The following is a 27,069-nucleotide window of genomic DNA, read 5'->3' on the forward strand; positions in this document are numbered from 1 at the left end:
TTTGAAGGGAGAAGAGCACACAAACAAAAGGAGTTGGGTCAGCCCCCTTTTGTTATGCACAGAATGTTGCATCAGCTGTTTCCTGCATTGTTGAAGAGGAGTTCTGTGTAGTATAGAAAACACACATTTTAACCAGCATTCCTGATCAGGGAAGCAGTATAATATAGAACCACTTTGCAGCAAACTTTTTTTTTTTTGCAGTAACTAAGGGGAACTCTGAAGCTGACCAGAATTGACACTGATCCCCTTAGCATGTATGTTGAATGTGTGTGTGTGTGTGTGTGTGTGTGTGTGCGCGCGCGCGCATGCATACACTGAATTGCCTATTGGAGTAGAGAAGATAACTGTGTAATCTGAAGTGAGGCAGCTGCGTTCCCAGTGGGCTCCCTCATCTTATGCTGACTTGCAGCGGCCTCCTTGAGTGTATAGATTACTTAGACTAGGGATCCCTCCTTCACCACCTTCTTAAATGCAGCTGGTTCTGGGGTTGAGGGGGGGGGGAGTTGCTCTGCAGCTGTGTAGAATGGAGGGGTAAGAATTACAGAGGAGGAAAGAAGATTTTCATTCGCTTCTGAATCTGAGTAATGCGGGAAGGTTGATGCTATACTTCTCCCCTATCCCCTTGATCTCTCTGTTGAACCCTTCTGTCTTACCTCCCTCTTTAAGATCTTTCCCCATGGCCTTTGGCCCCAAATGTTGGGAGTTGTATTTTTTTTTTTTTAATATAGGAAGCCACTAATTATTTTTTTTGCCTTTTTAAAAAAGAACTGCATCCTACCCCCTTCCCCACAAAAAAACCTCTCAGCGCCATGCGGGAGCAGGAGCCTGTCGCCATGACAACCCCAGAGCCCCAGTGGCTTGGTTGCTAAGCGACTAAGAGACAGGGAGGCCAGGATGGATGGAGGAAATACATCAATGCAGATGGGGGAGGCAAAAAATGATGGTTCCGCCCCTTTGAGTGACTTTGGGATGGGGAGATTTGAAGAGCATGGGGGTATCCTTCACCTCTCCCAGTATCTTTTAAGGCATCTCTGAGATCATCTGCTTTGCATGCGGAAGTCCCCGGGTTCAGTCTCCAATGGCATCTCCAAGAAGGGCTGGGAATGTCCCGTCTGAAACCCTGGAGAGCTGCTGCCAGTCAGTGTAGACAGTACTGAGTTAAATGGACTCGTGCCTGTCTCAGTATAAACACAGCTCCCTATATTCCTAGGACAGGGGTGTTGGGGTGTGGAGGCTACTATTCCAAGCCCTCTTAGTGAGTGATGCGGTGGGTTAGGATACCTTCTTAGAGAGGTGGGGAGAGGGGGATAGTTCCAGGGAGGACTTGTCCATGGCAGCAGTATCCCACCCTTTGGAATCCCCAGCAACTGGTATTCAGAGACATAGTGCTACCAAGGTGGAATTTATCAGTGCAGGGGACTGATTTATTTATTAAATTTATATACTGCCCTTCATCATAAGATCTCAAGGCTGTTCACAGAATAAAATTTCATCACAGAAGAACATGCTTCACTCTATGTGTGTGTGAGAGAGAGCAAGAGGTTTTTTGATATGGTCTTTTCTAACAACTGGTGTGTTGCTAGAATAATGGTGTGCATTATGTGTTGATTTAACACTCCTCCCTTTTATGCAGAGTGGGCCAAATATTGTCTGCCAGCAGTCAGGCGCAGTAGCCCTCCAAGGGTGCCAGAAACTGCATGGTTTTGCGTACATTGTTTGAGCCTACAAAAATAGGATGCTGTTGTACCCAGCAGGCAACACGAAGAGGCCTCTGGGCTATGTTCATGGGCTGCACTGCTTTGAACATAAGAAAAGACTGCTACATTAGGGTGTGTTGAATTGTTCAACCTTCAAATTCCAAAAATGAAGGGTGCTAAAAACTTGCAACACGACTTGGGAAGTCAAAAGATATTTTGATTAAATGAATATAATTTAGTTTTGCTTGGTAAGTAAAATGTGTGTAAAATTACATCATTTAAAATGATTGCCAAGTATTTGCAGTTATATATTATTCTTATTATTATTTTATTTAGCATTACCCAATATTTTCAGAGGGACGCAGGTGGCGCTGTGGGTTAAAGCCTCAGCGCCTAGGGCTTGCAGATCGAAAGGTCGGCGGTTCGAATCCCTGCGGCGGGGTGCGCTCCTGCTGCTCGGTCCCAGCGCCTGCCAACCTAGCAGTTCAAAAGCACCTCTGGGTGCAAGTAGATAAATAGGGACCACTTACTGGTGGGAAGGTAAACGGCGTTTCCGTGTGCGGCTCTGGCTCGCCAGAGCAGCGATTTCACGCTGGCCACGTGACCCGGAAGTGTCTCCGGACAGCGCTGGCCCCTGGCCTCTTAAGTGAGATGGGCGCACAACCCCAGAGTCTGTCAAGACTGGCCCGTACGGGCAGGGGTACCTTTACCTTTACCTTTAATATTTTCAGAAGGTAAAACTAAATTATTTGGTTTTCCAAAAGCAATCTATGTGTTTTTCATCAAGCATAGACTTAACAAGCTAAATGTTGTCTAGTCAAAAATAATAGCAGATTTGAATTCCTCACTGAAGAAATTTGCAAAAATTAAGTTTCACGCCCTAAAATGGCATGCCCTGCTACTGTATCAGACCAATGGCCCAACAAGTCTACCTTCCTCTTCTCAGAGTGGCCAACATGATACCTGTAGGAAATCAGCTAGCAGGACCTGAGTACCAGAACACTCTCCCCTCCTGTGGTTTCTAGCAACTGGTATTTGGAAGCATATTGATTTATATATTAGTAACTTGGTTTTAATGTAGCATTTTAATATGTAACTGTATATTTTTGTAATATTTTGTTCAAGTTGTCTGTTGTTGCTTCAGTTTTCTGTGTACTGCTTAGAGATATTTTAACTATACTAAGGCATATTTTTTAATTGCATCTGTCTCCAGAGACAATGGAGTGCACCTCTGAGGGTGAAGTCAAACTGCATCAGCAGCATTTAAGTGACCTCCCTGGGGCGCAAGCCTGGGCAATGTGTAAGGAGGTCCTGGGCTGCCCACTCTTGGCCTCATTTATGTGGTCCAAAGGAAAACAGAGCAAGAAAACTGGCGCCAGCTTAGCTGCCAGAAAAAGGCTTACAAGGCACAATCCAACTGCCACACAAATGTGTAGATTTGTGTAGGGTTTGCTTCTGAACATTTTCTTTTCCTGAAGATATACTGTAAGGCAGCAGAGGTTGAGGACCAGTGTTTTCTTTCTTCTTGACCATTGAGACTCACTCTTGGTCTCATCTGCTCAATCTGTCAGAGCCTGTCTTCACATGCAGGAGAAGTCCTTAACTCACCAAGGGTTTGAATCCCATTGGTTACCCTCACATGGTTTAGCTAGCCAGTTGAAGCCATTCCTGGGATGTAGCCACTGTTGCATGCTGACAGCTTCTAGGAGCCACTGGTGAGAACTGAGTGCAGCATGGAAACCAAAGGTGGTCAGGCTACCCCAGAAGGAGCATGACCTCATCAGAGGTCCTACCCCTCCACTAACACCCAATGCACCCCATTAAGTGGTATAGAAATTAAATAATCATTACTGCCTTTGACCAGTGAGGCAGAGCACAGCCATCATGGCTAGTAGTCATCAACTGCTGTCTCCATTAATTTGTGCAATCTTCTCTTAAAGCCCTCCAAGTTGGTGGCCATCACTACCTCCTGTGGGAGCAAGTTCACAGTGCTGCATGAAAAAGTACTTTTGTCCATCCTGAATCTTCCAACATTCGGCATCATTGGATATTCTGGGGTTCTAGTGTTATGAGAAGGGAGGGACTTTTCTCTCTACACTTTCTCCAGGCCAGGCAGAATTTTACAAGCTTCTATCATGTCACTTCTCAGTCACCTTTTCTCTAAACTCTGGTTTAGCAGTTTGCACCTATTGGAATTAGGGGCATTCTTGTGCTCTGTGGAGACAGTAAAATGCAGAATTGGTGCATAAGTGCTACGTATGTGTATGCTCACAAGAATGTTATTGAACACCTTTGCACTGCATCATTGTATTTGCAGTCAGCTGTCCCTCTCACACATGTGCTTGCACATACATGAGATACTCAGTAGTACTTTACCATTGCACTGTGTGTGTGATTCTCATTCATTCACATGCTCTTTCACGCTTTCTCCATGAGAGCACATGCATGTTAATCAACTGTGTGACTGACACGTTGAGAGAGGACTGGCACGTGTGAAGCGGTTGTCACAACTCAAATGTCACAGATGGTGTGTATATTTGCATCCTTATGGCCCCCGCCACAAGGAGTTTTTGGCTGTTCACACATTCGACTGCAAGTCAACCACTGAGTGGTATGATATGTGCAAAATATACACGTGCACATACCCAGCCGTGTGGCATGTCTCAACTCTGCACTTCCCTGTCCCTCTCTTGCACATGTGCTCTCTCTCTCTCTCGCTCTCTCTCTCTCTCTCTCTCTCTCTCACACACACACATCATTTCTCGGGGTGTTTCTGTTTCAGCTCCACACTCATAGCTTTGATGATTCAATTTGTGAGCATTCCTTGCATAGTGCTTGAGCATTCTGAACACTGCAATGGTCTTTCTCCCTCCTTCCCTCCCTCCTTCCCTGCCTTGCACACACACACTATTTCAGCTGCATTCTCCTAACAACTGCATTGACTTTTTGGTGACACACTCGTAGCAGTCACTTTGCTTCCCACATCCCCATGCAAAGTCCTGGCGCGCACACATGCATCACCCCCACATCGACACCCCTGCATTCCCCTTCTGGGAATACTGCAATGGGGTATCTCTCTCTCTCTCTCTCTCTCTCTCTCTCTCTCTCTCTCTCACACACACACACACACACACACACCCACACACACACACACACACACACACACACACACCACACACCACACTTTTGCATTGCACACACCAGAACATCCTTCTTCCATCCAGCCCTCCCCATCTCCTTCTGCATCAATTGGACACTCACAACTGGAGCATCCTTTTCCTTCAACACCCCCCCACCCCCGCAAAACGCAGCATCCTGGACACACTCTCTCTCTCACACACACAAATCCTGCGACTGTCTCACACCCACACCGCATCCCTCACTCAGACTCCCCACATCCTTTTCTTGCACACTCCTCTCTCTCTCTCTCTCTCTCTCTCTCTCTCTCTCTCCCTTGCTCGCTGCATCAATCCTCTAATCACAGCCCTCTTTTTACCATTCTGCTTATATCCCCCCCCCTGCACATCCTCTCCTCCCTCCTTCGCCCTTTCAGTTTCCTCCCCTCCGTCTAGTCGTGAGGATCAAGCCCCCACCTCCTCTCTCTGGCAGCCCCCACACTCAGCTCCCCCATCTCCACCCCCCCACACCCCCATGAAGACGAAGAACAGGCTCTCTTCCATGTGTCTCTGTGTGGTAGGTGTCACCTCTTCTATCTTTATGAAACCCCCCCTCCTTCCACCAGCCCCTAAGCAAGTCAGAGCCACCCCTATCTTTAACCCCTTCTTTTCCTCCAGCCCCACAGCAACAGGTTCAGAAGAGAGAGGGAATGCATTGCGGGGGGGTGCCGGGTGGGGGTGACACAGATGTCTTTCTTATTCAACATGCAGGAGGCTGCCAAGAGACAGACCTTTCCCCAAAATATATTATCTCTGGTCCTTAATCTGAAAAGGTGTGTGTGTTTGTGTGTGTTTGTGTAGCGAGATGGTGGGTGGGTGGGTTTGTTGCTAGGCACAAATCCAAATACTGACCCCATCCCCACCCCAAATATTCAAGGCTTCATGTGCCCCCCCCAAAAACAGCAGCCTCTGACATCATTAATGGCACAATCTTCCCCATATCCCAGCCACTTTGGCCCCCTCAAATTCCAGAGTATTGCTCTGTTTGTCTTCTGACACCCAAACACCATCTGGTTGCCCTCCCCATTTGTCTCCCTAAGCTCTGCTATTTCCTCCTTGGGTACACCCCCCAAAAAATAGCAAATTCTGGTCTTGTCCCCTTCTGTATATTACAAATCCTTGGCCTTCACATCCCTCCTACACCAATATAGTACTCGCCCATTCAAGGATATTGCCAAATTCTCTGACACCCCCCCCCCCAAAATGTTGGAGGCTCCCAACATAGTGGTACAGATCTTCCCTCTCCCCACCCCATTCAAACCCTCATGACATCTTAAAATCTCCTGCTCAGTAACAACACAATGATCTCTCTTACCCTACCCCTGGAGAAAAAGTCTGGGGAGGGGGAGAGTTACAGTGGATTTTATCCCTTCCTCTAGAATCACCTGTTTACTCTTACCATGACTGCCCCCCAACCACAGAACACCCCCCTTTCCCCCCACAGGATGCCTGGAAACTTTGGGACCCCCAAGCCTCCATTACACCCCAATCCTTTCACCAAAACAGCCCTCTAAACTAAATGCATCAGTTTCCCCATTGCCTCATGTACACGTCTTTTTCTGGACTAAGTCAAGGGAAACCCCTACAGTAGACATTTGGTGCAAATGCTGTGCTGTAACTCAAACCCTTTAAATTATTGTTATCTGTCTAATACGTTACATTAATATTTATAATTAATCCCCATTCCTTCACAGTGTAAATGTAGTTATTCACATCCTGTTAGAAGCTCTTGGTTTTTTTTTTATGAATATTTGCTACAAGAATTAGTTGCTTTTGGATGGTGTTAATTGGGGAGGGGTTGTCCCTTTTTCCTTGCTAGTGTTTCAGCTCTTTTTATCACCTCTCTGTTTTGCTTCCAGTGTTACTCAATTTTCTAGTCCTCACGAATGGTGCAAATGTTAGTTATGATAGATGCTAGTGCATAGATGATATGAAGTGTTTGCTCCCCACCCTTCCCTTAGTCCTTGCTCCAAAGCTAATGGATGAATGTGAACCTTTCCCTCCAGATGTGAAAAATGTTTATTCTTTTTCTTCAGAAAAAAATTCTGAATAGTCTCACGTGATGGATAGACTAATCACATACAAATATCAGTTTGTTTTCTATTGTCCTTCTTTCCTTACTCATTTCAGAGGATATTCAAAGTCCTCTCTCTGAACTTTCTTTTTAAAACTGCACGAGCTTTTTTTCAAATAAGTGGTACATGTATGCTTTTGCTTGAAAGAAATTTTTTTGAATGCCCAAATACATAATATATAATAATCATAAAAGTGTATATATACAAGTGGGGTGAGTGTGTGTGAATATATTTTTTTTTGTAGGGCTTCTGTCGTCTTATAATGGGTGCTTAATTTTTTTTGCCTTCCAGAGGAAGGGCAACTGAGTTTTTCTCATTCTAACTAGAATTATAATAGTTTGCAATAATATGCAAATATTTTAACCCTCCTGACTGGGACATCTTTTAAAAATGCAAAAGTAATTTTTTGTCAGATGGTAGATTTTGCTTCACTTCTGTAAAATGTTCAGAATGCTCCAGTGTTAAATGACATAACCCACCTTTTATCCTTCTTTTTTACATATTTGTTTTTGAAGGACACCTGATCTGCTGCTTTTCAAATCTGATGCCTATGTGTATGTACAATCCTATCAGTATCTTGTCCTTTTTAAAGCCAGGTGAAGAACCTGTGCTCCACTCAATATTGTTGGACTCCTTCAGCCCCAGTCAGCATGGCCAATGATCAGAGGTTATGGGAGTTGTAGTCCTGCAATATCTAGAGGGCCACAGATTCCCCGGCCCCAGTTTTAAAGTACGCTAATGGAGGGTGTGTGCCCAATATGTTCCCAGTTCACTTGAGGAGGCTCTTCAGCCTACCGCATGATCAGGCCAGCCTGGTACTATCCAGATATTTTGTGCTACAACTCCCATCAGCCCTAACCAGCGCAACTGATAGAAGTTGTAGTCCAAAACATCTGGATGGCACCAGGTTGAGGAAGCCTGGCCCAGTCATTAGAATTTAGGCCTGTTGCATATAGTGCATGTATGAGTCTCTCTCTTTTCCTCTGGAGGGCCATTAATGTTCAGCGTTTCATGTGTGTGCCCTTCCACACACTTTCCTGACCCTTCTTTTATTTAAGTGGCAAGGGACTTGTGGCACTCCTGATGTTGTTGGACTACAACTCCCATCAGCCCCATCCAGCATGGCCAGTTGTCAGGGATTGTGAGAATTGTAATCTGTGAACATTTGGAAGGGCACAAGCTCATCAAATCTGCATTAAGGGAGACCCGGCAGGGAGAGACTGTGTCTTCATGGGAGGGCACCCGTTTTGCAAGGTTCAGTCCCTGGCAGGATCTCCTGGTAGCACTGAGCAAAACTCATGCCTGAAATCCTGGAAAACAACTGCCTTCCAGTGTAGGCCAAACTGAGTTAAGGCCTTTGTGGGCCTGACTCATTGCAAAGTCCTCCCACGTGAGCCCAGAGTGGACTTCCGTTTTCAAATAAACATCAACACCTCCATTTTTGCTTCCAGCTCAGGATTGTTTTCCTTCCATGCAGCTTAAATGCTGTTTTATGTTCTCGCTTTAATCCCAAATCCACTAACAAGGACAAGCGAGCTTAACCTGACTCTCTTGCACGGATGACGAGGCTGACCCGAACCATGACACGTGGGGGCTTGCTTATCCCCTTCCGCCATGCGGCCGTCCCCCCGTTACCTTTGGCCAGAGGGCTCGCCTCATGTCAAGTCAAGGGACTTTGACCTTAAATTATGTACAGTACTTTATTAACAGACTACCTGAGACTTCACCAGCATGGTGCCCTTCAGATGTTTGGGACATAAGCTCCTATCAGCTGACTGGGGCTGTTGGGAATTGTTGTCCAAAACATCTTGAGAGCACCAGGCTGGCAAAAGCCGGCCTACCTCATCAGGCTGAGCTTGAAGCCTAGTAATTAAGGTCTCTGAACCTCAGTGTGTCTCTTTGTGAGCCACTCAACAACACTTGGTGCCGGAGACCCAAATAGGGAAATGCACTCCCTTGGGGCCTAGTGTTATCGTTTGTGGGGATGTGTCTTTGTGAATTCTTATGGGAAAACCCCATACCTCCATGGCAGAACAAGTGTTTTGCATGCAAGAGAAGACCTCAGGTTCAATCCCAGCAACACTTCTCATTAAAAGAATCAGGTGGCAAATAATGGGAGAGTTCTTCTTCTCCAGTACCTTGGAACTCAAGGTGAATCCCCATAGTTCTCCCCATTGTATCCTCGCAACAACCCTGTGAAGTAGGCTGTGCTAAGAGTATGTGACTGGCCCAAGGTCACCCGGTGAGCTTCATGGCTGAGTGGGGATTGGAACACTCTAACCACAATGCCATGCTGGCTGTCTTACTACTTGAGATTCTGGGAAGCCACACTGGTCAGAGCAGAGAGTACTAGGCTAGATGGAGGAATTGTTTCGCCTGGTATAAGGCATCTTCCTATAATCTTAATTTGAATGTTTTGGGATGCTCATGCAACATGTTGACAGCTGTTGGGTTTTTTGTTTTTCTTTTTCTGTGTTGCTTTGTCTTCCTTTGATACGCAGTATGCCTCTGAATGCCAGTTGCTGGGGATCACAAGTGGGGAGAGTGCCGCTGTTGCCCTCAGGTTCTGCTTGCAGGCTACCCTTTGGGGTTGGTCACTGTGAGACAAGGATGCTGGACTAGATGGGTCCCCCTTCGGCTCTTCTTACGTCCCTAATATGATTGCTGATTAAGTTATGCTGGCTACAGTGGCCAAGATGGCTGTCTCCTCCCTTCACTGTCGGAGGCAGTACACCTTTGAATACCAGTATTTTAGGATCACAAGTGGGAAGAGTGTTGCTGTTGCACAGGTCTTGAATGGGCTGCATCAATAGGAGTATAGCATCTAGATCAAGGGAAGTAATAGTGCCACTGTATTCTGCTCTGGTCAGACCTCACCTGGAGTACTGTGTCCAGTTCTGGGCACCACAGTTCAAGAAGGACACGGACAAACTGGAACGTGTCCAGAGGAGGGCAACCAAAATGGTCAAAGGCCTGGAAACGATGCCTTATGAGGAACGGCTAAGGGAGCTGGGCATGTTTAGCCTGGAGAAGAGGAGGTTAAGGGGTGATATGATAGCCATGTTCAAGTATATAAAAGGATGTCACATAGAGGAGGGAGAAAGGTTGTTTTCTGCTGCTCCAGAGAAGCGGACACGGAACAATGGCTCCAAACTACAAGAAAGAAGATTCCACCTAAACATTAGGAAGAGCTTTCTGACAGTAAGAGTTGTTTGACAGTGGAATCTGCTGCCAAGGAGTGTGGTGGAGTCTCCTTCTTTGGAGGTCTTTAAGCAGAGGCTTGACAACCATATGTCAGGAGTGCTCTGATGGTGTTTCCTGCTTGGCAGGGGGTTGGACTCGATGGCCCTTGTTGTCTCTTCCAACTCTAGGATTCTATGAAAACTTCCCACAGGCATCCAGTTGGCCACTGTGAGAACAGAATGCTGGATTAGTTGGACCGTTGGCCTGTTCCAGCAGCCAGGCTCTTCTTATGTACTTATTGTGGGACTCTGTTTGTACATAGAAGAAAAGATCCTTTAAATTGTAATATGTGACAGATTGTGTGTGTGATACCAGGACAGTGTACTTTGGGTCTGGTGTGTGTGTGTGTGTGTATGCAGGAGAAACAGCTGTGTCTCTGTGGCCTACTCAACTGGAGGAGGGGGGTGTAGGCTTCTCTCATCTATACAGGGAAAGGGCTGGGGAGAATCTCTGATTAACACCAAGGATTAATGATCTTAGCATAGCCCACGCAGACCACTCCAGCCATTTCAGCTGCAGGGAGGAAGGACACTGGAAGGAGTGAATAGGTTGCTAATTCTCCCTTCTCCCTGCTCTTAATTTAAATACCCTAGTTGCCCAAATCCCATAGCTATGGAGCACCCTTCCCCAACTTGTTGCCCTCAAGATGTTTTGGAATTGTAGCCTGGTATACAGTTGGCAGTATTTACCCATTGATGAGCTGAAGACTCTTTGCACATTCTCAGAATCGCTGTTCTCTCCTACTGCCCTGCAAGGTGCAAAGTGAATAAAACAGCAGGAAACATCATCATCATCATCATCATCATCATCATCATCATTTTTATTTATACCCCACCCTCCCCGGCCAGGACCGGGCTCAGGGGCCTAACACTGGATATAAATTACAATAAAATGTAATTGAAAAAAAGAAAATCAGTCTGTGATGTGGGAGACGAAAGTTTCTGAAATATAAAGGCCAAGGCCTAATCAGGGCCTCACTCCTTCCCCTGAAAACAGCCTGTTTATAGGGTAAATTTCGTTGTCCCTGAGAGGGGGCAATGACAATAAAGATATTATTATTATTATTATTATTATTATTATTATTATTATTATTATTAGACTCAGTTCTGTAATCATAGAATTCTAGAGTTGTAAAGGACAACCAGGGTCCCTGTAATGCAATAATATTTGGCCAAAAGTGGGTTTTGATCCCATGACCTTGAGATAGGGTTGCCATACTTCAAAAAGTAAAAACCAAGACTAAGATCCAGGACAAGAGAAAGGTTTGTTTCTCTTGTCTAAGATCCAGGAGGGAGAAAGGTTGTTTTCTGCTGCTCCAGAGAAGCGGACACGGAGCAAGATTCCACCTAAACATTAGGAAGAACTTCCTGACAGTAAGAGCTGTTTGACAGTGGAATTTGCTGCCAAGGAGTGTGGTGGAGTCTCCTTCTTTGGAGGTCTTTAAGCAGAGGCTTGACAACCATATGTCAGGAGTGCTCTGATGGTGTTTCCTGCTTGGCAGGGGGTTGGACTCGATGGCCCTTGTGGTCTCTTCCAGCTCTAGGATTCTATGATTCTATGACAAAGCACCACATTTTGGAAATTCTCCCTGGACGTCAGTTCCACCTTTGAAATCCCAGACGTATGGCAGCCCTACCTGAGATTAAGAGTCTCATGCTCTACTGACTGAGCATAAGCTTTGGGTTTTTTAAATCAGGGTAGTAGCTGCTGTGATCCTCCTTGATTCTGCACTACAAATGGTAACTTTATGAAGCGTGTGTGTGTGTGTGTGTGTGTGTGTGTGTGTGTGTGTATGTGTGTGTGGAGAATCTTCTTAGAATCACCAATGCTGAGATAAGCTCTTGAAAGGCATAGGATGCCCACTAGAGGGTGGTAATCACGCAGGAATTACCATTACTCCAGCACCACTACTCTGTTCTGATTTCTACTACATAGCACCCCCTGGTGTATGGGATGTTCTGTGGCTTGAGAGGTCAGATTGTGTCAACCAACTGACGCATGTTTAGCTACTGTTCATATGGAGCCAGGGCAATGCAGATCGCATCTGAAGCCTGGGGCAGGAGTCTTGTTAGAATAAAGTTATAAACTAAAACAAAAAAGCAGCCGGTCCCTGGCTGGCTTAGCCCTCTTAGGCCCGGGGCAAGTGTACCTGACTGTCCCCTACCTGGAACCCTGAACAGGTGCTGCCTGTCCGTGTGGACCAAGGGGTCAGCAACCTCTTTCAGCTGTGGGCCGGTCCACCGTCCCTCAGACCATTTGGTGGGCTGGATTGCCTTGGGGAGGGGGGAATGAACGAATTCCTATGCCCCACAAATAACCCAGAGATGCATTTTAAATAAAAGGACACATTCTACTCATGTAAAAACACGCTGATTCCTGGACCATCCGTGGGCCGGATTGAGAAGGCAATTGGGCCGCATCTGGCCCGCGGCCTTAGTTTGCCTACCCCTGGTGTAGACAATATATATGAGCAACAATGGGCTACGTTCACACCATACATATAAAGCACTATGATACCACTTTACATAGTCATGGCTTGCCCCAATCAGTTGTGGGAGCTGCAGTTAGTTAAAGATGCTGAGAGTTGTTAGGAGACCACCACCCCTTCTGATTCCCCTCACGGAGCTACAATTTGCAGAATGGTTTAACAGTCTCTCTTCCTAGGCAACTCTGGGAATTGTAGCTCTGTAGAAACAAGGGGTCTCCTAACAACTTTCTGCACCTTTAACAAACTGCAGCTCCCAGAATTCACTGGGGGAAGTCATGACTATTTAAAGTGGTATCATAGCACTTTAAATATAGGGTGTGAATGTTTCTGTGGTCTGAGACTCAGGATCAGGCAACTGCCTAGTATGTTCCTATGAAAGAAGGTCAAACTGGTTTGGGCACAGAGGGGCTGAGCTTGTAGAGGCCAGAAGGCTAGCCTAGGAGACAGTTGGCACCAGTGAAATCTTTACTGCTTTTCCAGGCCTGTAAGAACCCCTGCGAATTTGTAGTCTGATCTGTCATCACAGGAGGACAGAAGCTTGTTGAAACTGGGCATCTGGTGCCCCCTGCAGGACCATTGCTAGGACATCTTGGCCGGACAGATTCATCCACACTGTTTATCAAAGCTCTTTTTGAGATGCTTCAGTGACAAAGGACCACTACCAATGTCCCCTCCCAAATCACCCCACAGGCGTTCAATCAATATGTATGTCCTGCCATCACACACAGAAAGAACCTCTTTGTCTTTATATGTGACAGCTGCATCTTTTAACAATCTTCTAATTAGGGAGATATAGTCTGGCACTTTGGAGAGGCTGAAATGTATAATTCTGAATGGGGAGTCCCCACTCCTCAAATGTTTTTGAAAGAATATATTAAGACTTTCACACTGCCAAGCAGCAAAGCCCTTATTTCATCCATTCTACCTCCGTCTCCATGCCCCTTTCCCTCCCCAGTTTTGAAAAAATCATTTTCTGTAAAGGACCACACAGTTACAACGTGTGTGTGTGTGTGTGTTTGTATACTTAAACCACAGTGAATGTGAATCAGAGGAAAGATTTGGGATTTTCTGTCATCTCTGTGGGGTGATTGGGTTATGCTATTCGCAGATTTGGGGACAGACTGACCACATTCAGATGATACATTTAAAGCACTATGATTCCACTTTCAACAGTCACAACTTTGTCCCAAAGCATTCTGGGACCTGTAATTTGCTATGGTACTGAGAGTTTTCCCCCTCACAAAGCTACAATTTTCAAAGTGATTCAACAATCAATGCCCCGTGCAGGGGACTCTTGCAATTGTAGCTGTGGGAGTGGGTATTGTATAGGGGTCTCCTAACAACTCTCAGGACCCACAACAAGCTAAAGTTCCCAGAATTCTTTGGGGGAAGCAATGAAGGGTATCATAGTGCTTTAAATGTATGGTGTGAAAGTGGCCTACATGTTAGAGCACCAACTTTGCACTCAAAAGATCCCAGGTTAACCCTCTCCCTTTAAGACCCTGCCTTCCAGGTGCCAAAGATTCACAATGTGCTAGTGCAGTTGGCCAGTCTTATAAAGCCCACTGACCACAACACCTTCCTTTTGATTCATGTGGGTACAAACAATACTGCCCCACACAGCCTTCAACATATAGCTAGGGACTATGAGACTCTGGGCAGGAAGTTGAAGAGCCTTGGGGCACAGGTGATCTTTTCATCACTCCTTACTGTTGAAAGTCATGGCCCAAGGAGAGAGGAAAATACTGGAAGTAAACCACTGGCTGCGCTGGTGGTGGTGTCAGGAAGGGGTTGGCTTCTTGGATCATGGTCTCCTTCCTCAAGGAAGCAGAAGATGGGCTACAGCTCACAGCAGTTGGCAAGAATGTGTTTGCTAAGAGTCTTGTGACCCTGATCAGGAGAACTTTAAACTAAATGCTGATGGGGAAGGAAACAACATTACAGACAACAGAAGAACACCTGGTACTGGGGATATAGCTTCATTAATGAAGAGGAAAGTGAGGTGGTGCTCCAGAAACCTGCTAAAGGGCAAGAAACTACAAGAAGGAAGCAGCTAGAGGAAATGACTCATGGTTTCAGTTGTCTCTATGCAGATGCACAGAGTATGGGAAACAAGCAAGATGACTTGGAGCTTTTAATACAGGATGGCAAATATGGCCTGGTAGGCATTACTGAAACCTGGTGGGATGAGACTCATGACTGGAATGTAGGAATTGAGGGGTATAATCTGTTCAAAAGGAACAGACGAAGCAGAGAGGAAGGAGGATTATATGTAAAGGATGTGTACACTTGTGAAGAAATCCATGACCTGGAGCATGGAAGGCAGATTAAGAGTATATGGGTCAAAACTGTAGGAGAGAACAGCAACAGTGACCTTACTGTGGGTGTCTCTATAGACCACCAAGCCAGACTGAAGACTTGGATGACGCCCTCCTAGAGAAGATTACCAAACATTCTAAAAGGAGGAATACAGCACTCATGGGAGACTTCAACTTCCCTGATATCTGGTGGAACTCAAACTCTGCCAAGAATGTAAGGTCCAACAAATTCATCCATTGCCTTGCTGACAATTTCATTTCCCAGAAGGTGGAAGAAGCAACATGGGGACCATCTGTCTTGAACCTGGTCTTCACCAACAGAGAGGAACTGGTTGACGAACTGGAAGTACTCAGAAACTTGGAAGGATGTGGTCATGTTCTCCTGGGTTTCAAGATACAGAAGCAAGGGAAAGCTGACTGTAGTCAGACATGCACTCTGGACTTTAAGAAAGCCAATTTTAAAGAGTTTAAGGAGATACTGGGTGAGATCCCATGGTCAGAAATTCTCAAAGATAAGGGAGTCCAAGATGGATGAGAGTTTATTAAGGGTGAAATATTGAAGGCCCAAATGCATACAGTTCCAACAAGAAAGAAAAGTGGGAGGCATCTAAAGAAACCAGTGTGGCTGTATAAGGAGCTTACAGATGAGCTGAGATTTAAGAAGGGCATGTATAAGAAATGGAAGAAAGGGGAAATCACAAAGGAGGAGTATACATGAGTAGCCAACAGTTGCAGGGTGAATGTCAGGCGGGCTAAAGCTCAGAATGAGCTCAGACTTGCAAGAGAGATTAAAAATAATAATAAAAGGTTTCTTCGGCTATGTTCAAAGCAAGAGGAGGAACAAGCAAGTGGTAGGTTCCCTAAGTGGAGAAGATGGAGAAATGTGGAAAAGCAGAGCTGTTTAACACCTACTTTGCCTTTATTTTTACCCAAAAGGAAACCAATGCCCGGACTTCCGGGTTAGCGCCTCCGGTAATGGCTGAATTCCTCTGATCGGGAGGAATTTGCCTCGTGGAAATCTGGGCCTCGCCGCCACGGCAAAGGCGAAGACCCACTAGAAATCACAGGCGGGTGAAGCCTGTGAACGTGGGATTCGGCTGGCACCTTTTGCGCCTCCCCTACTCGCGGGGAAACCCGGTTTCGGGGATCCATAGCGACGTGGGGTGAGCGGCGCGGTGCTTCAAATTGACTGCTTCTTCCACGGAGCGAAGCCGCATAGCTGTTGTCGGAGAGCGCTGACTTTTTCCTGTGGACAATTTGATCTTAAAGTAACTACCCGTGAGTAGAGCGGAGAATTGGATTTTAAAACGTCTTAATTTGGTGCAGAAACAGGGAGGTCTAAAACAGGAAGTCCACCTTCCCCTTTTGTAAATAGATTGAAGCAATGAGGATGAAAGCTGAAGTCTCGGAAAGCCTATTGTAAAGGACTAAATTTTCATCAGTAAAAAATACTAAACCCCCCTTGGTGGCAGGAGAAGAGGGGGGAAAGTTTTGGACTGAGTATACCTGCAGAAGAGAGCGAACAGAGTTAATATACCATCGCTCCGATCCTGGAAACGGGCTGCCAACAGGACTGACTGTGATTAGAACGTTCACTGACAGTTAGTTTAAATAAGAGGAATACATTGTTTCCATTGTCTCCATCTGCGTTTAAAAAGGAGTAAAAGTAACAGAAAATTGAAACTAACTTTATAGCTTGAATTGAGTTTAAAAGGACTAATACAAATAGGAACTGTTTCCCTCTAGAGGAACTGTTTCCCTCTAGAGGAAGCCTTTGAAACTGTCACAAGAGTTGAGCTGGGGGAATTTCCAGCTGCAAGATAAAAACCTGTGAGATTCTGGGGACCTTGAATCGGTTAAGAATGTTGACAGAAGAGGCCTTAGTGGTTGTATTATGTAAGATAAGTGACTCACTGGAACAACTTCATAAAAAGGTGGATGTGGTAACTACCAAAATTGACAATTTGGGACAAAAAGTGAATACCAATATAGAAACTATTCAGAAACTGACACAGGAATCTATTTTGACATGGCAAACTGCGGAGAAGGCTAGGGAGAAAGTTATTGCCGTTGAACCTAAAGTAACACAATTGGAGAGAGAGAGAGTCCCAGCCTTACAGATGCAATTTGATGACCATAAGTTGATGCCTGCTATGATTGAATTTAAAGAAAATCAGATTTTGAGGATCAGAGCCCTACCTGAACTGGAGAAGGAAAGTTTGATAGATTTCCTCACACAGGAATTTGATGACTTTTGGGACCAGGACTTGGGTCAAGAAGAGATTAAAACTGTGAGGGCTTTTGGACTTGGAAGAGGAGGAAAAAAAGAGAAGAACAAAATAAGAGACTGTTGGAACTACCAGAGGAACTTAGAAGAACAACAGTCAAGAGTGGAAATTTTGAAAGACGTCCTGAAATACCTTTTGGATCTTAGATTTAGCTACGGAGATTTGGTTGCCCTGTCGAGAAGGAATAAAATCGTTTTTAGGTGGGAGTTTCCCCGAGATCTACTCTTTAGCCTCAAAGGAAGGAAAAGGAAAATAAGATCAGTGGAAGACAAAGTAAAGCTCATGTATAAATATGAAGACTCGCAGAAGGGACTTGGAAAAGAGTTAAGAGCATCGGACAGAAGATCACTGGGTTGATGGACTATAGGGAATTGGCGGATATGACTGGCAGAATCCGGGACCAGGGAGAAGAGTCGGTGGAAGAAGATTGGAAAAAGTTTAAAGACTATTTATAAAAATATTGTAAAATTAATGAGTGTTAGAAAAAATGTTGGAAAGGAGCTATATGGCTTTAGTAGAAATGTTACAAGGAATTAAGAGTATTAAAGGGAAAATAAGGTTAAAATATGTTAAGACAATTATATATTAAAGGGAAAAATAAGGTTAGAATATGTTAAGATAAATTACAGGACAGAAAACAGAGGAAGATGGAAAGGAATTGCTGAAACAGTTAATTAAAGTGGAATACAAAAAGGGAGGTGTGAGGAGGTCGTTGAAACAAGTAAATGAAAGTTAAGATATTGAACTTATTAGATGTGTTTTGAATTGTGTTTGTTTGGTTTTGTTAATTTAATGTTTCGGGGTTGGCGTTGTGTGGTGTTTTTATTTTTGTATTGTATTGTATTGTTTTGTTTAACTCTTTTTCTTTCTTTCTTTTGTAGTCTTTAAAATGTTAATAAATATTATTATTTTTTTAAAAAGGAAACCAATGCCCAACCTGGTGATAACAGACTAAATGATGTAAGAGGAGGGAACTGCAGCCCAAGATAGGAAAAGAGGTGGTAAGGGAACATGTAGCTATTTTAAATTACTTCATATCTCCAGGCCTGATGAGCTGCACCCAAGGGTATTAATGAAGCTTGCAGATGTAATCAATTCTTCGAGAACAGGGGAGGTCCCTGCAGACTGGAGACATGCAAATGTTGTCTCCATCTTCAAAAAGAGGGAAAAAGAAGACCCAGGTAGCTAGCAACCAATGAGCTTGATTTTGATACCAGGAAAGGTCTTAGAACAGATAATTCAACAGTATGTGAGCACTAAGAAAAGGATGCTGTGATTACTAAGAGCCAGCGTGGGTTTCTCAAAAACAAGTCATGCCAGACAAATCTCATTTCTTTTTTCCTTTTTTTGATGGAGTTACAAGCTTTGTGGATCAGGGGAATGCTGTGGACATAGTTTATCTTGACTTCAGTAAGGCTTTCAACATAGTCCACCATGATATTCTTGCGAGGAAGCTTGTAAAATGTGGGTTGTACAAGGTAACTGTTAGGTGAACTTTCTGATGGTAAGAGCTGTTTTGACTCCCTCAGGAGGTTGTGGACTCTCCTTCCTTGGAAGTTTTTAAGCAGAGGTTGGATGCCCATCTGTCATGGATGCTTTAGTTGAGATTCCTGCATCCAGGATGTTGGACTAGATGACCCTTGGGGTACCTTCATGATTCTATGAACTGCTAGTCAGAGTAGAGAATATTGAGCTGGCTGGACCGGTTGGCCTGATTCAGTCTTCATATGTTCACTTTGAGGGGGGAAATGGGATTTTAATTATTTTCATCGGAATTTGAATGTGTGTGTGAATGTACAAGAAGCACTTTTGGTTTTCCAAAGATAGGTGATTGTTTGAGGAAGCTACTTCTCTTCTCCATAATGGAAAATACTAAAAAGATAAGGTAAAGGTAAAGGTACCCCTGCCCGTACGGGCCAGTCTTGACAGACTCTGGGGTTGTGCACCCATCTCACTTAAGAGGCCAGGGGCCAGCGCTGTCCGAAGACACTTCCGGGTCACGTGGCCAGCGTGACATCGCTGCTCTGGCGAGCCAGAGCCGCACACGGAAACGCCGTTTACCTTCCCGCTGGTAAGCGATCCCTATTTATCTACTTGCACCCGGAGGTGCTTTCGAACTGCTAGGTTGGCAGGCGCTGGGACCGAGCAGCGGGAGCACACCCCGCCGCAGGGATTCGAACCGCCGACCTTTCGATCGGCAAGTCCTAGGCGCTGAGGCTTTAACCCACAGCGCCACCTGCGTCCCTTTTACTAAAAAGATAAGAACACAATAATCTTCTATTTGAAAAAAAAAAAAATTACTAAAGATTGGTAGGCAATAAGAGAATAGAGTAAGGAGAATTTACATTGGCACTTGGCACTTGTCCAGTTAGCATTAAATTTTGCTGTCTTACACACACACATTGTCTCTTTTTTCTCCTTTCGGTGGCATCTGCTGTTCTAATCCTATTGTGGATGCGAATATTTCTGATTAAACTGGCCAAGGCGTTGTCTGCAAGGTTTTATCTGCAGGCAAGGCCAGCTGGCTGTTTGAGAAGGAGGGGGTTGCTTGATAGGAAGGAGCAAGGGGCAAATAGTGGTGAAAATGCTTTGCTGCTTGTTCGGGATTTTTTCTTTTTAATGATGTGTTCTAACATTTTCAACACCCCGCTTTGCTCATCTATGAACTCCCTTAGCACCTGACACCTTATTAAAGTACATGAACCCACAATACACAGTGATATCAGTTCTCTGCATAAACAATTTTAAAATGGGGGGGGGGAGCTGGAAACACTCATCTGAACACCTCAAATAAAACTAGGCATTTCATTAGCTGCTTTAAGACTGACAGAGTGAGTTTAAATAGGGGTGTCCAGAGTACTATCTAGTTCTGTTCTGTTAGATGAGTTTCAGTTTGTAACGTCTTGAGGATCTAGACAACGTGCTTGGATCAGTCAGGGTGACCGCTTGCACTCTGGCTTTTGCCCCTCTTGGCTGATAAAAACTAGCAGAGAGGGGAGAGCTGTGCCAGGGAGGTGGTTAATGCCTCCTTGTGAGAGATAATGGTCTCTGCCTGCCTGAAGGACCACTCCTTAAGAAACCTTCCTTGGGTTTGGAAAATCCAAGTAATTACTGGTCAGTTGCCATTCTCCCCTTCTTGGGCAAGGTTCTTCAGTGGCTGGTTGCAAACCTCATCCAGGTGCTCTCAGAGGAAACTGGTTTTCTAGATCCATTTTAATCAGAGTTCAGGCCCGGTTTTGGTACAGAAACTGCTTTGGTCGCTATGTCAGGAGAGAGACAGGGGAATTGTGTCCCTCTTAATTCTCCTCAACCTCTCAGCAGCTTTCAGCATTGATCATAGTAGCCTTCTGGACTGGCTGTCTGAGTTGGTGATGGGCAGCACTGCTTTGCAGCAGTTCCGGTCCTACTTGGATGGTCATTTCCAGAGAGTGATCCTTGAGGAGGGCTCTTTGACCCTGTGAAGCCTTCAATGTGGGATTCCTCACGGTTTAATCTTATCCCACAAGCTATTTAACATCTACATGAAACTGCTGAGTGGAGTCCTCCAGAGTTTTGGAGTACGTTGCCAGAAATATTCTGCAGACACACAGCTCTGCTTCTCCTTTACATCTGCAGGTGTGGGAGTGGATATGCTGGACTGATGTCTTGCCTCAGTAATGGACTGGAGGAGAGCCAATAAACTGAAGCTCAATCCAGACTGAGGTACTATTAGTGGGCTGTTTCCTAGACTGGATGGATGGGAGGTGGCCTGCTCTTGAGGGGGGTTACACTCTCTCTGAAGGAGCAAGTATGCAGCTTGGGGGTCCTTCTAGATCCTTTGCTGTCATTTGATTCTCTGGTGGCACAGAATGCCTTCCATCCACTACGGCTGGTGGCCCAGCTGCACCCCTATCTGGACTGGGTTAGTCTAACTTTGTTGTCTATGCTCTGGTATCATTTAGGTTAGATTACTGCAATGTCTTCATTATACATCTGAAGATGGTTTGGAAACATCAGCTGGTGCACAATTCAGTGACCAGGTTGCACACCAGAGCAAGGCGGTTTGAGCATACAACGTCAATCCTAACATCAATGCATATTCTCTATGCATTTTCTTTTTAAAAAACTCCCTGTAACAGCCATCTAAGAAAATGATGGACAATAAATTCAAATCAATATAATACCCATTTCCAAACAATAAACCTAATACCAAAAATTCAGTGGTGTACGTAGTAGCCGCAGTGCTAAATAACTGAAAAAGCAAATGTGTTGAACATATACATACACTCCAGCTAGACTAGTAAAATCTTGGACAGGTTACAATTCCCATTTCACAATATTTGAAACCCAGTTACATCCCACCTTCATCCTTTTCTTGCAATTCCCTCATTTGGGAACCGGGGGTGAGGCTTCAGGTTTGTACGCCTGGCTAATCTGCAGGGGAGGGGAAAGGTAGTTCCATAGGTATGAGGCTAAATTGGGACCCAAATGTGATGTGTGGTTATTTGATTTCCTATTTATTACATTTATATCTCACCTTTCCTCCAAGGAGCTCAAGGCTTCATACATAGTTCTCCTCCACCCCTCCATTTTATCCTCACGACAATCCTGTGAGGTAAGTTAGACTGAGAGATGGTGGCTGGCCCAAGGTCAGCTGCATGGCTGAGTGGGGATTGGAACTGTGTCTGATGCTCTAACCACTACACCACACTGGTTTTTTCCCCAGCTTGGTGTTCCTATTAATTCATTGTGGGGTAACTGTTGTCAGTTGGCATTGAAGGTGGTCATGGTGGGGCACAGAATAAAGGCTTAGTATGCTGGGATTTATTTATTTTATGCCAGCTGTGCCCATGACACTTTACAGTGTCCCAAGACATCAAGTCTCTGTCCAACGGAGCCTACAAAAGAAAATTCACCGTAGGGAAAATAAACAGCTGGTGAGGAGGCAGGGGATGAACAGGGAAGGAATACACAGTTGTCTCAGGGTGCCTCCAGGGTGTCAGTATTTCACAGGAGGGGTTCAAGTGCATACCAGAAGTTTAGGATTGCGTATTTTAAAGTGGACTCAAAGGCTCTCTTGGCCCAGCATGGCAAATCGACTTTTAAAAAGAATTGGAACTTGTTGCAGTTTTGGAAAGTGACAGGAAAATACATCGAAAAGGCTGGGGGTGCACAAATGACTTAACGGGAAGATGTCCAAACACCCCAGTCAGCACAAGTGCTCCTTGTCATATAACCTGTTTGCAAAGAAATAATAACAAATTCTCAGTTAAGTCCAGATATCATCTAACTACAGTAAAAATTTGTGCAAGCAAATCAGGATGAATACTCAGTGAATATTTTTTCTGGAGATGCCTTTGGTTGCATATGCTTAGGCTTACTTGCAGGTAACTTTAGGCCAGGCTTTGCCATTGTGTCACCCTTCAGATGTTTTGAACTCTCATCAGCCCCAGCAAGCGCAGGTGGCTTGATTAGGGTTTGAGATTGCAGACTGAGCAAATGTAGAGTGTAAGTTACTTGCAGGCAGGGGCCTGTCTCTTTGCCGGTTAAGTAACATCTTGTGCATAATATTGTATATTATACCCAGAGAGGTATAATATCTAAATAAGGACCTTGTGGGATAATGACATACACACTACATCTGTAGAACCAGCCCTAGCGTTAGGCAGAGTGGGTCAGCTGGCTCAGGTAGCTAACGATGGGATGTGTTGATGGACTGTGTGACTCGAAGAGAGGGAGAGATCTCCTTTGAACATGGGCTGAGTGCATTTCTGTCCCACTGAGCAACCTGTCCCATGTAGCAGGGCTTCTACTTCACAGAACACACTATCTCCAAGGCTGACTTAAATTAAGCTGCATCCGGGTATATGCACACCATGCTGCATACCTTTTACAGCACACCCAAACGACATCCCCACCCCACCCCACAGATTTCGGGGCACTGCTTTGAAAAGCCTGGCACCTGTCCCTCTCTCTGCCAAGCCGTGGCAAAAGCGCATGGGATCTCAGGCACCCACACAGGGTCTGTGTCCCTTTTAAGAATAGAAGACATGGCGAAGACTGTTGTGCCTTAAGAAATTGGGTTTATTCACCTATTTACACCCTCAGTCTGCTAGGAGGGGGTCCGCATCTTACAGCATGGTCCACAGTAGTGCAGGCAGGCTGTCCTTCACCCTCCCCAAGAACGAACTCCCCTTTCTTCTTCCCAGAAGCCCCTTGCCCTCTCCCAGAGCAGTTAGCCTGGCAACTTTCCAAATCCCCAGTCTCTGGTCACACCTGGGACAAGTTGTTGAGGACCCTCAATGGCTCTCTTTTGTAATGCTAACAGCTCTGCTCTTCCTTCAGCCAGCCAGACTATCTAGTGCAGGCATGTCCAAAGTCCGTTTCGGGCCTAATCCGGCCTGCCCGTTGGTTTAGTTTGTTTCCTGGGGTAAAATCCTAAGAAAACCTCAACAACTTCAATCCTAAAACAAGCTCAACAACTTTGGTTGGCCCTTTGGTCGGCCCCCATGGCCCTTGACTTCATCAAATCTGGCCCTCTTTGCAGTGGCGTAGCGTGGGGGGTGCAGGGGGGCCCGGCCGCACCGGGCGCAACATCTGGGGTTAGGGCAAATCCACGGGTTAGGGGGCGCAAATCCACGGGTTAGGGGGCGCAAATCCACGGGTTAGGGGGCGCAAATTACTTGCCTTGCCCCGGGTGCTGACAACCCACGCTACGCCACTGCCTCTTTGAAAAAAGTTTGGACACAACTGATCTAGCGTAAGGCAGCCCAGGAATCCCCTTGCAGCTTATATTCTCCCGGCATATCACAAAGAACCCCAAATCCTGGCATTTATTAATTTCTAGGGTTTACCCCAAATCCCTAATACTACTGTGTGTGTATTCTTGGAAACTCGGATTGGGAGAGAGGAGCAACAGAGTGACTTTGGGCTGTACAAATGGACACCCAAGCAGATATGGGCTAGGGAAGGTGAAGAGCAGGATGGCTTTAGGGAAGGGGTCACAGGTCACTGGGAGAACAACTGCTTTGAATGCAGAAGCTTGCAGGGTCAGTCCCCAATGGCAACAAGCCATTTTTCAGAAAGGGCTGAGAAAGACTACTCTAAAACTTGGGGTAACCGCTGCCAGTCATTGTAGGTGCAGACACTGCTGGAAACAAGTCAGCTTCCTATGACTGCTAGTTAAGATTGTTCCATAAAGGGGAGATGAGAGACCTCAACTCAGTGGCGTAGCGTGGGGGGTGCAGGGGGGGCCGGCCGCACCGGGCGCAACATCTGGGGGGGGGCGCTCGCCGCCTCCGGAGTCGCTGAAGAGCCTCGGGCGCAGGCTGTAGCAGAGCCCCATGTCTCGCGGAACCGACGAGCTGTGCACGCGTCCGGGCTGAAGGCGTCCGGCAGGCAGCGGCTCTCAGCGCTCGCCGCGGTCCCCGTGCGTCAGGGCCGCGGAGGGCGCGCCAGGCAGCCCCTCCTCACAGCCCCCCCGCCGCCGCTGCTGCAGCTGCTGGGCCATGTTGTATTTTCCTCGCCTCTCTGCCCTCCTCCTCCAGGCAAGCGGCGTCGTTTGGGCGGCAGCGCCAGCGGCAACTCGCCTCAGATCACCTGACACGGACCCGCCGCCGCCGCCATGGCTACCTTACCGTAAATACCCCAGCCCAGGCAGCAGCAAGAAGAAGCTGGCAGTGGCAGCAGGTTAGGGGCGCAAATTACTTGCCTTGCCCCGGGTTAGGGGGCACAAATTACTTACCTGGCCCCGGGTGCTGACAACCCACGCTACACCGCTGCCTCAACTTCCAACTCGCATAATAATCTCTGAAAACAGGTTACTGGCAGCCCAAGAATGCTTGTTGTCAGCTAAATCCTACTCAGAGTAGACCCACTGGAATCAATGTGTCTGTCCACTACAGTGGGGCTTCTCGCATACAAACCCATGTTTCCCACACGTTGCCAGAAAGTCTAATATGCGGAGACCCTTAAGTGGGGGCGCGTGGAGCCTGAGAGCAGAGCCCCCATGTTCAGGGGCAGTGTTACTTCTCAGTGCCTGCGGCTAGGGAGCTGCAAGGGGAAAAGGGCTGGTGCCTTCCTGCCCTGTCGACTTAGGAGCTTTTGGGGCCGTCCGCCCTTGGAAACGGGATACTGGGCTGACCGACTGGACCCCGGTCCCGTCCCGGGATCCGTGCACGTGCGGCCTAGGGGGCGTCTCTCCTCTTGGGCTCTGCCAGGGAGGAGGCTGGCCTGGAGAGGGAGGGGAGGAGGGAGGGGAGGGGATTAGGGCAGGCAAGCAGGCCGGCCTGGCGGGCAGCGGCAGCAGCTGGCGGCGGGCGGGCGGCGGCAGGTGCGGCGGGCGATGGGGCAGAGTCGGGGGGCGCCCCCTGGCCGCGGCGGCGGCGGCGCGTAGCCGATGGGGGCAGGCGGGGGGGCGCGAGGGGGATGGGCCTGAACGGCGTGTCCCCCCCGTTCCGCAAGCTGGGCTGCTTCTCGCCCGTCCTGTGCCAGTGCAAGGTCACCTGCAGCAACCGGACCCTCTCGCTCGTCTTCGGCTGCAAGGTAAGGAAGGATCGTGGCGCGGCTGGGAGGCGGGCATCCGAGGTCGGGAGAAGAGGCGAGACGATCCGTGCAAAGCTGTGCAAACGTGCAAGCGACTGGATAAGGCGCAGGGAGTTTGTTCAGGGATGCATCTTGGGGGGGGGGGGGGGGCTGGCGGTGTTGGGAAAGCTGTCCCAGCGGAATTAAGGATGCGCGCTTGAGCAAAGTGCAAGGTTGAGCGGCGTGCAAGGTTGTGTGGCCTGCTCCATCGGGGAAGGCGCGAAGGTGGGGGCGAGAAGCGACTGGCGTGCAAGCGTCTCTCTCGGGAGGGAGGCGCCTGACCTCTCCGGCGAGCGCCCAGGGGTGGGGGTGGGGGTGCCTCCACACTTCTGTGGGGACATGGTTGTGGAAAGGATCGTGAGCGCCAGCCTCTAGGCCCCGCTTGCATAGTGGTGCCTGATTCGATGAGTTTCCCATATTGCGCCTGGTCCTGATGCTGAGATTTCTGCTCCCTTCATCTCTTTTTTAAAAGATGGTGCGCAAACATGGGGTAGGGAGCTGATGACTAGACCCGGGCTCCCGCTTAGCAGGGATCCTGGAATCTGGCCCCACTTCCATTTTCTTCCCCAGAGGTTCTTCACTCACTCCTAGGGTTGAGAACTCTTGAACCCAGGGATTTGGGTGAGTGTGGGGTGACATTAGTGGTGCCCTATGTATGCTGGGGAATTGGGGCAGGGGTGGGGCAGGGTCGTGGGAGTCTTCTCGTTACAGTTTTCAGTGTGCAAGGAGGAGCTTTTGTCAGGGCAAGGAAGGGGGGATATTTTTCTGAGCTGACTTTAATCTTCACCAGCCTGAGGCTTGTCTCCTCGCAAAGTCCTGGCTGTGCTTGTGAACCTGGGGATTATGCTTTTTAATCTTCTGACACTGAGTGAAGGAGGGTTGTAATAATGCAGTGACAAGCCAAGTGGGGGGAGGAGGAGGAGGTAAAGTGGGAAGTAAGAGGGAGGAGGGAGAAAACTTCCCAGTCACCCCTCCAGAGAATAAGCCCAGCATTTCCACCCCAAGCTTATCCCCTATTTGAGACCCAAGTCTCGCAGGAGGCAGCCGTTGCCAGCCTGACACCCTCCAGATGTTTTCAACTACAACTCCCGTCAATTTTAACCCAAACCATATGAAGGGTGCCCGTTTGGCAAAGACTGGTTTGGTAGATCTGTTCAAGAATTTCCCCGCCTTCCTCCAGAAAAACCACTACAGTGGTACCTCGGGTCACATACGCTTCAGG

The 27,069-nt window shown here is 46.9% G+C and overlaps 1 protein-coding gene across 14 annotated transcripts in view; it reads left to right on the forward strand.

Moving 5' to 3' along the window:
• The window catches only part of DLG4 (discs large MAGUK scaffold protein 4), a gene marked incomplete at its 5' end in the record, with an annotated part of 145,924 nt that overhangs the window by 41,621 nt on the left and 77,234 nt on the right, over positions 1-27,069 (forward strand). For 2 of the 14 annotated variants that reach the window (XM_079951787.1, XM_079951798.1), the window contains one exon: positions 4,909-5,390. The exons of 8 other annotated variants lie outside the window; for them this stretch is intronic. In XM_079951787.1, coding sequence (XP_079807913.1) covers positions 5,349-5,390 — 42 coding nt within the window. Of the gene's footprint in view, positions 1-4,908; positions 5,391-25,690; positions 25,809-27,069 lie in introns of those variants that run through there. 4 more of the 14 variants (XM_079951797.1, XM_079951799.1, XM_079951804.1 and 1 more) reach the window with 3 other exon arrangements.

This window comes from Podarcis cretensis (genome assembly GCF_951804945.1).
Source record: "Podarcis cretensis genome assembly, chromosome: 13".
NCBI classification, from domain to species: domain Eukaryota; kingdom Metazoa; phylum Chordata; class Lepidosauria; order Squamata; family Lacertidae; genus Podarcis; species Podarcis cretensis.